At 38.3% G+C, this 12,541-nt stretch overlaps 1 protein-coding gene across 1 annotated transcript in view; it reads left to right on the top strand.

The window, feature by feature from the left end:
• LOC103072866 (fibrillin-2) overlaps positions 1-12,541 on the top strand; it is a gene marked incomplete at its 3' end in the record, with an annotated part of 172,374 nt that overhangs the window by 155,610 nt on the left and 4,223 nt on the right. The window contains exons 21-25 of the mRNA XM_007459998.1: positions 5,823-5,960; positions 6,552-6,602; positions 7,418-7,543; positions 10,147-10,374; positions 11,205-11,330. Of these exons, the coding sequence (XP_007460060.1) occupies positions 5,823-5,960; positions 6,552-6,602; positions 7,418-7,543; positions 10,147-10,374; positions 11,205-11,330 (669 nt within the window). The remainder of the gene's footprint in view (positions 1-5,822; positions 5,961-6,551; positions 6,603-7,417; positions 7,544-10,146; positions 10,375-11,204; positions 11,331-12,541) is intronic.

The raw sequence follows: 12,541 nt of genomic DNA, 5'->3' as shown, positions 1-12,541 counted from the left end.
GGAATGCCTTAGGCATCAATACAATCAAATCCTTACTGCATACATTTTATAAACAACCTTCAATGGTAAACAGAAATGTGATCGCATTTGGACTCAGTTAACAAGAATTTGAAGAGTTTAAACTTGAAACAAATAGAAAGAATTTATTGTTTTTTTTTCCATTTCTCCCATCAATCATAAATTTATGAGCTCCAAGGAAGAGAAGATAACTGTTTTCTTGCTTTGGGAAATCTCTAAGAGAGAAAGATTCCAAAACTTCCAAGACATCTTTCAATGTATCTCAAAACATATAAGGTCAGTTTTTGATAAAGACGATAGGAGATATATAAAATGACATAGTCTGATCTATCCCTATAAGCAACCGTTCAGCATATGTAAGGGAAAAAACGATCCCAGTCATTCTTTCCTGCTTCTAGTGTCTATGGCTACACTGGCTAGGTATACATACTTCATATTATTACCTAGTATCCACCTTTAAAGGGAACTAAATATATATTTCCAAGTAGTTAGGGAGATGTTTCAGTTTTACATAGTGCCAAATAAATTGGCTGTTTTTGTTTGTTATTTATTCAGTATCAATTTAGTATTCTCCAAAGACAATAGTATTTTCAGTCTGATGTCTGATGCTAGCAATGTTTAGCTGGATGCTTAGAGTACCTGTTTGTCACAGGAGGAGAGCTGACCAAGTCCATAGTTTCAATGAAAACCTTCCCTTTGGAAATGCCAACTCTTCATCTCCCAGTGAGGTACAGCTGGTGAAATTTGAGCCTTGCTCAGCTCTCCATACTAGGAAATAGACTGCCATCTGCCTAGGGCATTACTTTTTTTTTTCTCACAGAATTCCTGGTTTGGGGGGGAGGACGTGTGGGTTGGATCTGGTAAGGCAGAAATATTTTTGCTAAGCCACAGTTTCCAACTGAGATAGACTCGTTTTATTATGCAAAGGAAATGAACTCAGCATTAGTCAATTAATGTCTCAGAAAACTAACTCTGTATGCCACTTGGGCATCAAAGATATCTTAGTTTTTGCTTTGTCATAAACATGTCTATGATTTTGGCCTTTACCCTTATAGTTATTAATGAAAAGGAACAAAGACTTTCTATTTCCAAGTCATTATGTTGGACACCTAAACACCACCATATTTTTCTCAGCCAACGTGTTACGTGTTTTCATTCATTGTGATCAGATTTGAATATCCCAGCCTAAAGCTGCTCAGAAAGAAATTTACTTAATATTTTAAAATTTTAGACATCATTTTTTCTTCTTTTTTTATTAAAAACAGAATTCTAGTTTTAAAAAGGGAGTTAACAGTAAAATATACTTAGGAAATATTATGTACTTTTTAATAGGACTGTCAAATGGCTTTAATCAGTAATTAGCCTGCAAGCTATTCTTGGTAGGGGCCAAATCTCTAAATTTAGAACTGGATCAAAATTCCCTGATGTAATTAAAACTTTAAAATTGTCAGAATGTACATGAATTAGTTAGATACAAAGAATATTTAGGGATTTAGAAGATATTATGCAAACTTCCTAAGTATAAACCAATCTTGAACTGTTCTATAAACTGCTTGAAGAGACTGCTGTATGCTGGTTGAAATGATTAAATATAATAGAACAATAAATTTGGTTAATCTTTCCTGCATTACACTGCTCACATCTGATAGCTCTGCATAATCTAGTTCAATCTCCCTCATCTTTGGCTTGGATCTGCATTCTGTCCTTAAATTACATGGACACGACAGGGGCAATGCTCCTCATCTTAGCCTATTAGCAGCGTTTAGCACAGTTCATCACTCATCCCTTCTCAAGAAGTTTTTCATTTATGGCCTCCTCTTCTTTTCCTTTCACTTTTCTGGCTCGTTTTCTCAGTTTCCTTTGTTAAATCTTTCATATTCTCCTGTTTTCCAATTTGAAATGTCTCACAGGTCAGTCCTTGGACCTCTTTGCTTCTCTGTCTTACACTCAGGCTTAGATGGCCTCTACATTGACTCACATTTCTCTCTCCATCCTTAATCTGTCTGCTAATTTCAGACTTGTATTTCTAATTATCTGCACAGTGTCTCCATTTGGGTGTCTAGTTGACATTTCAGACTTAGCATATCTAAAACCAAATTTCTGTCTTTCAGCTTGAATCTGTGTCTCCTAGAATCATTTCTGTCTTGTCAAATGGTTAACTCCATTCTTGTAATTGCCAGCCTCTAAAATCCTGGAGTCATCCTTGATGCCTTTCTCTCAAACTGCACATTTAATCCATCAGTAAATCCTATTGATTGTACTTAAAGTTTATCCACATTTCAACCACTTCTCACCACCAAGATCAACAACCCCCAGTCCAAGCCACCATTATTTCTCTTCTTGATTTTTACTGTAGGCTCTAGCTAATCTGCTTTCCCTGCTTTATTTTTTTCAGAGATCTTAACCAACCTCTGACTATATAACTATGTCTATATTGTGACTCTGTGTATGTGTGTGTGTGTGTGTGTGTGTGTGTAGGTGTATAGGTACACACGCAAAAGAAAAAACAGTCAGGAGATAGAGATGGATTGTATATGTGTGTGTATGGATGGATTTGGGGACTTTTCAGTGTTGATACAATACCAGCCTACAGAAGCAGAGTAAAGCCTCTGAAATCATACAATGCAGGTTTGAATCTTGATGCTGACACTCTCCTAGCTGGGTGACCTTACTTGGGTAAATTAGTTGACCCTTGTGCCTCAGTTTTCTCATCTGAAAGTTGTCCATACCTTATAGGCTTGTTTTAATGGGTAAATAAACTAATACATAGAAAGCCTTTAACAGTGCTTGTTGCTACCTCAATAAATATTAGCAAATATTATTACAATATATCTTACTTAAAATGACTACAGCCAAGGTGATAAATCAGTAATTAACCCAGTCCTTTAAAGACCATTTAAATACACAGTAGCCTTACACAAGCATCTGTTTCCTCTGTGCTATGGAATGTACAGGTTTAAGCCTATAAAAAACCTGTAATTTGAGACCTGATACAAATGCATTTGAGCAAATCTTTTTCATTTGCACACAGTTTTTATCCAAACTGAATCTCAAAACAGAAAAAAAGCAAACGGACCGCCTATTTCTTCCCCACAGCCTTGCCCCATAACTTTTTGTATTCAGTCAAGGACAGAATTGTTTGTTTTGTTTTATCCTCTGACCCAGAGGGCTTGGGTTGTAGGTAAGGTCCTCTTACCCACTACCTTGTTCCATAGGGAATCAGATTACAACGTCTCCCTTCATGGGCCTGCCAGTTTCACTGCAATTCCCTTTTTGTGTTTCTGGTTGTTGTTTTGTTTTGTTTTTTTTGCGGTACGCGGGCCTCTCACCGTTGTGGCCTCTCCCATTGCGGAGCACAGGCCCCGGACGCGCAGGCTCAGCGGCCATGGCTCACGAGCCCAGCCGCTCCGCGGCATGTGGGATCTTCCTGGACCAGGGCACGAACCCCCCGTGTCCCCTGCATCGGCAGGCTGACTCTCAACCACTGCGCCACCAGGGAAGCCCTGTATTTTTTTTTATTTTTTATTTTAGCAGTATAACTTTATTTGCCCTTATTATTAGATGAGTTTTAAAGTAAATACTGTAGTTTACATTTCGGTCTGTGATGCATTTTGAGTTAATTTTTGTGAAGGGTGTAATGTCTATGTTTATATTAATTTATGATGACCTTAGGTTTGGTAATGACTTGGATACAACACCAAGAGCATGAGTCATGAAAGAAGTAATTAATAAATCAGGCTTCATTAAAATTAAAAACTTCTGCTCTGTAAAAGATATGGTCAAGAGAATGAGAAGCCAAGCCACAAACTGGGAGAAAATATTTGCAAAAGACATATCCAATAAAAAGACCGTTATCTGAAATATAAAGAGCTCTTAAAACTCAACAATAAGAAAACTAACAACCTAATTTGAAAATAAGCTAAAGATCTTAGCAGATACTTCACCAAAGAAGGTATACAGATGGCAAATAAGCATATGAAAAAATGCCCACATAATATTTCATTAGCGAAATGCAAGTTAAAACAATGAGGCACCACTACACACCTACTAGAATAGTGAAAATCCAAAACACTGAGAACACCAAATGCTGACAAGGATGTAGAACAACAATAACTTATTCATTGTTGGTGGGAATGCAAAATGGTACAGCCACACTGGAGACAGTTTGGATGTTTCTTATAAAACTAAACATACTCTTACCATACACCCCAGCAATTGCACTCATTAGTATTTATTCAAATGACCTGAAATTTATGTCCACCCAAAAACCTGTACACGATATTTATAGCAGTATAGAGTCATTGACTGTAAAAAATGTACCACTCTGATGTGGGATATTGATAGTGGAGAAGGCTGTGTGTGTGAGGGGGCAGGGAGTATATGGGAACTCTGTACTTTATGCTCAATTTTGCTGTGAACCTAAAACTGCTCTAAAAATTAAAGTCTATTTTAAAAAATGAAAAAAATATAAAGTAAATACTGTAGGAATAGGCTTTTTCTTTATTGTTTTCCAAGACTGTGACCACAATACTCTATTAAGCTTTATTAAATTGTTTTACACATCACCTGCAGAGGGATCACCTCAGGAGCTTGTCAAATGCAGACTCCTGGGTCACACACCTGGAAACTTATGAGTCTGCATTTTAACAAGAAGCTTGGTAATGTTACGCACAGTAAACTGAGAGCCACAGTACTGCAAGGAAAACTTCGCATATGATTTATTTTACCCACTTAATATTTGCCATGTCAACTTTGGATTCCTTTTCTCTGCTTCAAAATTGGTTTTTTAGGGCTCCCCTGGTGGCGCAGTGGTTGAGAGTCCGCCTGCCGATGCAGGGGACGCAGGTTCGTGCCCCGGCCTGGGAAGATCCCACATGCCGCGGAGCAGCTGGGCCCGTGAGCCATGGCCGCTGAGCCTGTGCGTCCGGAGCCTGTGCTTCACAACGGGAGAGGCCACAACAGTGAGAGGCCCGCAAACAGCAAAAAAAAAAAAAAAAATTGGTTTTTTAATGGGCATTTAAGGAAGAACTTAAATCTGATGTAGAAACATAGTATAAAAAGTTAGTAGTAGTTGCCTCTGGATGGTTGGATTACAGGTGATTTTTATATTTTCTCTGCTATTTCTTCAAGTAGTTTATCATAAACATGTGTTATGTTTTGAACTAGAGATAAGGCTATACATATGTATCATAGAAAGGTGCCTGAAAGAAAATACATCAAATATTAGCCTTGGTGTGTCTTAATGGTGGTTTTATGAATGATGTTTATTTTTTTATCTTTAAGATTTCTTTTTTTCAAATTATTCATCAAATAATTATCTTCGGTTGGAGAGATACTGGCTTCTCTCCAACAGAATGGAAATTGTGTGTGGTTTACTTAGTGGGGAATTAGGAGAGAAGGAGAATTTGGAGAATGTTATTTGATAAAATCTTAAATATCAAAGTATCTGCCATAAAGAATAAGTCTTATGAATATTTTTCATACAAGTAATGATCTTATAACAGTAACGCCCTGTATTTGCAAATCCTAGTACGAAATCGTGGGCAGTAGCAGCTGCTCCTAGAATACCCATAGATATAATTGTATTAATTATCATATTGTGTGAAATATATACAGTACCATATTTAACTTTCATGTATGTAATATGCTATATTTAAATGCATGTACATGTAAATGTCTATAAAAAAGTTTTTTAAATAATGGTTTTGTTTTTTAATACTATTAAATAATGCCTTTGGTGTATAGAACTGAGTTCTGTTTTCTTCAGAGATGAGAGCTCCCCACTATTTCCTATTCCTTTTCAGACAGCCTGAAAGGGACGTGTTGGCTCAACATCCAGGACAACCGCTGTGAGGTGAACATCAACGGAGCCACTCTGAAGTCTGAATGCTGCGCCACCCTCGGGGCTGCCTGGGGGAGCCCCTGTGAGCGGTGTGAACTAGGTAGGAGCCTGGCCAGCGGGCTTCTGGGCTTCTCATCGGAAAGCTTCTTCCTCAATAGGCATCTCTTTCTCTTTATATTTCCATCATGAGGAAGACCATAAGATCATTACCCTCCCCAACATGTTGCCTTTTCTGGTAAAATGTATTCACTTCTTGAAATATGTATTTGGTTTATCCTTTTACTATAAACAGACCTTCTGAATAGTTTGGATAAGGAAGGGAATCAACTAGAATTTAGCTACTGGGTGACTATCAGTATCCTCCAATATTCTTATTTGTATGTGTCCCGGTAGAGTATGATGTCTCTTTTCTCTAAATCTTTTGTTTACTTGTGATTTGGTTGACGGTGTGAAAGCAAAAGGAAATTGTAGGAAAAATTATGAGAATCTCAATATGGGTCAACACCGATGGAGTTACCACAGCATGTCATGTGCTCCACTGAATTGAACAGAGGGCAGCTGGAGTCCTTTGCCTCTAAAGCCCAGATTGTGGTTTTTATTGAGTTCAATTTAGATTCCATTATACTGTTTCTTGAGCTTAAGACAGTTGTGTTTTTTGTAATGAAGTAAAATGTGTCCTTTGTTCTCACAGATACAGCTTGCCCAAGAGGGTTTGCCAGGATTAAAGGTGTTACTTGTGAAGGTGGGTGCGTTCTTGAATGACATTGTTAAGTCTTTAGAGCAGTATTTAAAATTAACATTCACTGGGGCTTCCCTGGTGGCGCAGAGGTTGAGAATCTTCCTGCTAATGCAGGGGACACGGGTTCCAGCCCTGGTCTGGGAAGATCCCACGTGCCGCGGAGCAACTAGGCCCGTGAGCCACAACTACTGAGCCTGCGTGTCTGGAGCCTGTGCTCCGCAACAACAGAGGCCGCGATAGTGAGAGGCCCGCGCACCACGATGAAGAGTAGCCCCCGCTTGCCCCAACTAGAGAAAGCCCTCGCACAGAAATGAAGACCCAACACAGCCAAAAAAATAAATAAATAAACAAATGTGGGGGTAAAAAAATTTTTTTTTTAATTAATTAAAAATATTAACATTCACTCTCACACTTTGGAGATATTTATCACTTTCAAAAACCTTGGAATTTCAATAAAAATACTAGATGTAGTCAACAAATGTTTTAGAATAATATTCTTAGGAAACAGCTTAGAATTTCCCATTTCTCCTCTTTATGCTGTTGGGTGAATTTTTGTGAGGACATCACTAGCCTTTAAGGCACAGAACAGCTGGCAAAGGTGTATGTCTGGGATGTGTTTTATGGACGGGCAAGACTGTGGTAGTTTTCACAGCTGGTACCCAGGAAACCTGGTGGCTTCGTTGTGGAATATTTCTGCTTAACTCAAGTAATAATCCACATTGTATTGCAAAATGAATATGCTATACAGGAAGTAAGACTACACCTGCTTTTTCTACTTGTAACATCTTTCTCTCTCTGCTTGCTTCATTTCCCTGCAGACGTTAATGAGTGTGAGGTGTTTCCTGGCGTTTGCCCAAATGGACGCTGTGTTAACAGCAAAGGATCTTTTCATTGTGAGTGCCCTGAAGGCCTTACGTTGGATGGAACTGGCCGTGTGTGTTTGGGTAAGTCCATGCTGTCTTGTGTTTTATGCATGAAACCAAGCATGAATTTTCTTATTTTTTTGGATAGGGCCTGACCAAAACTATTTGGTCTATAGCTGGAAAACTTGCTTTAAGTGAGATATTTGGGGGACACTCACCAGAGGATATTTTTAAAGTGAATGAATTTAAATGAAATGGTTTCTGTATAATACAGAAAGTTAGTATACTCACAAATTTATCTCAAAAATGCATCTTCCCCGACTGAAACTGTACCTATTAAACACTAACACCCCATTTATCCCTCTCCCAGCCCCTGGCATCCATGCTTCTACTTTCTGTCTGTATGAATTTGACTACTATAAGTGCGTCATAGGAAAGGAATCATATGATATTTGTCCTCCTGTGACTGGCTTGTTTCACTTAGTGTGGTGTCTTAAAGGTTCATCCATGTTGTAGCATGTATCAGTATCTCTCTCCTTTCTCAGGCTGAGTGGTGTTCCATTGTATGTATGTACCACATTTTATTTGTGTACTCATCTGTCGATGGACACTTGGGTTTCAGCTGTTGTGAATAATGCTTCTATGAGCGTGGGCGTACAAATATATTTTCGGGTCCCTACTTTCACACACACACAAAAATGATAAGTTCTTTAATCAGATATTTTAGGCTGTTTAGTCTTTCACGCTGAGTCAGTGGAAGAAGAGAACTATGTATATTTTGAACATAGAAGAAAAATTGGAGACTCGCGTTTGAAGTTTAACATTTACCAGCCCATTGCAGCTATGCTCCTTGACAAGACAGTGGGGAAAGTCATGGCAAAGTTATGTGGCTTCTGTGTGAAAACATTGACTGATCCTACCCCTTCCTTTACCATCTTCAGAATTTAAATTTTCTTAATGCTTTATTTTTTTAAGATTTTAAATAAGGAAGCTCTTTCTGTCAGCATTGTATTATAGAAATGCCTAGCTGACTTTATTTTTTATCAGTGTTATTCTTGACTAAACTTAAGTTTCATTGATTCTGTGTTGTCTCTGAACAATTTTTTATTTACTTAAGGGATTTTTTTCCCCAATATCTTATGAAACAGTAAGTTTTTAGTTTGTAAAATAACTTTACATAGGCTTGTATTTGAAATTTAAGCTTGTAGACAAAGTGTGAGCAATGGTAGTATTATATTCCAAGATCTTCAAGGTGTTTAAATAGGTATTCTAAAATTATATATTAACTAAGTATTCAAAATATTATATATTAAAAATTATTCCAAAACTATATAATAAATATTCTTAAATTATTCTATTCAAAGATCTTTAAGGTAGTTTAAAAACAGGGATTTTTAAAATTAGTAGTAGGAAAAAAGTTTGCAACGGCATACAGTTTAGTTATTATAATTAACACAAATTTCATTTTAAACTAAGTTTTGACAGCATATTTAAATTTGGATACAAAGTATGACTGTAAAATCATATGAAAAAAAAATCATATGGAATTGTTTAGAAATTATAATATCCAAAGTCCAGTTATAAAGAAAACTTCTTTTTGGAGTTTTATTCTTAAATAATCTCCAAAGTTTAGAAAAAAGTAAAGTATCTTTTGAAGATGACAAAGTAACAGTATCAGTATGGTCCAATAACTAATGAAATCAAATTGCCTTCAGTAACTAAATGATGCTATATATGAATTTATATCACTGATTTTAAATTATCACTCAGCAAAATAAATTCTCAGTAATATCACTCAAAATCATGCCTTTGTAATATTCTAAGAGGATATATTGGATTCTTCATCCTTGTACTTTTGTTAAATGCTTTTTTTTTAAACATCTTTATTGTTAAATGCTTTTTGTCACTACTTAAATTTTGCTACAATAATTTACCGTGGCTGTGAATGTGAGAAGGTTTCAAGAGATTGGCATATGAAAATGGAAAATATTCTGAGAACAAAAGAGATAAACTGCTCTGATAGAAGTTGATCTAAATCAGGAGTTCCAAACTCAGATGCTTGCAGGGGCCAAAAAGTTAACATAAATGAGTGAGGTGGTAATAAGGAATAGTGGAGACTGCAACAAACTGTAAAGCACATGTACTATCCAAAGGTTTCCAAAATTAATATTAAAATCAAAACATTCACAGGCCATATGTTGACAATGTTTTGATTCCTGATGTAAATATTGATATGAAACTCAGTAGTAAAGGCACAGGATTACTCTACCAGGCTCTTATAACTTTTTACATATGTAATTCAAACACTTTTTTTCCCCACTAATCCCAGAATTGCTCATATTTCAGTGGCCCTAAAATATGCTAAAGTTATTTATTCTTTCTGATGTCAGTGATACAAAAAAAGGATCATAGCTGATGATAAGAAGGAATCTTATCCCAAGGGAACCTTTTCTTCCTGAAGGTGTCAGGTGAGAATTAGGTAACACTGAAGGAGAACCCACCTGTTCTCTCTTTAAAGGACTGTCATTACGGTAACCATTTCAGGAGGTCAGGGACTCTGTCTCCTGCTCATTAGTGTGTCGCCAGGGCCTGGCCTCATCCCAGGGCCTAAGCAGGTGTTTGGTATGTGAATGTTCAGTGCATCTTACAGCTTAATCTCAAACTGTGGTTCCCTCTCCCTGTAGATATCCGCATGGAGCAGTGTTACTTGAAGTGGGATGAGGATGAATGCATCCATCCTGTTCCTGGGAAGTTCCGCATGGATGCCTGCTGCTGTGCAGTCGGGGCGGCTTGGGGCACTGAGTGTGAGGAGTGCCCCAAACCTGGCACCACGGAGTACGAGACCCTGTGCCCCCGGGGGCCTGGCTTTGCTAACAGAGGGGACGTTCTTACTGGGAGGCCATTTTACAAAGGTAACCGTCAGCAGCGCATTTGGTCCCTCTGCACTAAAGCTCACCTTCCGCATTCTCTGAAGATTGATTTTGCCTTAAACATTTGATTTCCCACTTTATTTTCTTTGTTAAACAAAACATGAGACCAGCCTTATGGCCCAGGAGTATAAATCACCTGTACAAGTTGGTGTTGAAGTGAAGATACTAAAAAAGACAGCTAATCTCACTTTTCTTACAGCCTTCTACTGTACTGCTGCTTTCCTCAGCACAGCCTGACGAGATGCAGCCCTGATGTTGCAAAAAGTTCTCTATCTCCCCTAAACTTTACAAAACAAATGGTCAGAAATAAAGGGATCAGAACTGTTCAGTAAAAATACAGAATCTTTTTCGCAGTTGACACTTCCTGTGTGGCATCAATGTAATCACTGAAAAATTTGATATCCCCCATTTTTACTTGAGTACATTCTTTTCCATCATGTTAGATTTTTAACTTAAAATGATGGACCTACCCTTTTATTTTTTAACATCTTTATTGGAGTATAATTGCTTGACAATGTTGTGTTAGTTTCTGCTGTATAACAAAGTGAATCAGCTATACATATACATATGTCCCCATATCCCCTCCCTCTTGAGCCTCCCTCCCACCCTCCCTATCCCACCCCTCTAGGTGGTCACAAAGCACCAAGCTGATCTCCCTGTGCTATGCGGCTGCTTCCCACTAGCTACCTGCTTTACATTTGGTAGTGTATATATGTCCATGCCACGCTCTCACTTCATCCCAGCTTAAGGGTAAGCTGGACCTACACTTTTATATCAACCGGCTCTACATTCCAGCTCTGTTCTGCCTGTAGATATCAATGAATGCAAAGCATTCCCTGGGATGTGCACGTATGGAAAGTGCAGGAATACAATTGGAAGTTTCAAGTGCCGTTGCAATAGTGGCTTTGCTCTAGACTTGGAGGAAAGAAACTGCACAGGTGAGAGTATTCTTCTGTTGTACTGGGTAAACCTTGGCTCTCTTTCTTTTGCTATTGGGAAGTACTCTGCCTTTAAAAGCCCATCTTCTCACTAGGAACATGTACATCGTTCTTTTTATTTCCTTTTCCCGATGCCTAAACCACTTCTCCAGCAAACTTGTTGTGAGAGAGCTGCAAAAGAGCATGAAAATAATATCTGTGCTACCTACAAGAACAGTATAACAGTAGGATTTTCAGAATATATGAGTACTAAAGAATATAGCCATTAAATCAACACTTGTGTAAACTTGACATTCTGTTACAAATTTTAAGGTTTGTAATAGAGGAGTTGTAACTTATTTTCCTCATCTGTGGGCAGTTTTCTTAATATTATGCTTCAGTCACAATCCATATCCATACCCTTGTCCTCCTCTCTAAGAAAATATACAAAATTCCAAGTTTTTCTATTAGGTAATATAACAAATTATTCCAAACACTTGAAGTATGTCTCCAAGGTCTTATTTTCAGAACTCTCGTTTTTCATATTCTCTTTGGAGTTTTCCCTCTTCTGCCCCCACTACGCATTCATGATCTCCATTGAAGTGTCTCTCTTGACTTCTTCCTGGTTTCGTACTCCATAGGATCCTAGTGATTCACTCCTGGCCCTAGACTATCCCCTAAGCATTTCACAACTATCCATCTGGTCTTGTGGAGTTCTGCCGTCTTGTCTTTCTGCCGTGCCTTCCATGCCGATCCCCGACTCCTAACCCCCTCACCACTGTTTTCTCCACTCAGGGCTGCTGAACTTGGCGGGGAGAGCCTGAGAAAAGGTGACCGAGGTCCCTGCATTCACCCTCAACCAGGCCTTTGCAGCTGCTGAGCAATACTTGTATTCACCTCTTTACGTCCCTTAATAAATTTCTCTTAGCGGCACTTCTAAACCTCTTCTGACTTACACACCCTCTCGTATCGCTGTTCTTTCCTTTTCTTCTTTATTGAAGTCAAACCTGATCGCCAGGGCCCTTCTCACACACCCTCTTCTCTGGTATAAAGTGTGCTTTTCCAGCCCTGCTCTTTCCTCCACTTCCAGAGAAGGAAATGTGATGTTCTTCTGCGACTTTCCGGCGAAACTCTCTGCTTTCAGTCTCCTTCCCTCTTTCTGCTTCAGGCCCTTCTTCGCAGAGTTCACTCCTCTCTCTCTGGCATCTCCCCCTCTTTACCGGTGTCTTTCC

This window comes from Lipotes vexillifer, unplaced genomic scaffold, assembly GCF_000442215.2.
Source record: "Lipotes vexillifer unplaced genomic scaffold, Lipotes_vexillifer_v1.1 scaffold44, whole genome shotgun sequence".
NCBI classification, from domain to species: Eukaryota; Metazoa; Chordata; class Mammalia; order Artiodactyla; family Lipotidae; genus Lipotes; species Lipotes vexillifer.
Note: the sequence above shows the minus strand (reverse complement) of the source record. Positions and strands in the feature narration are given on the sequence as shown.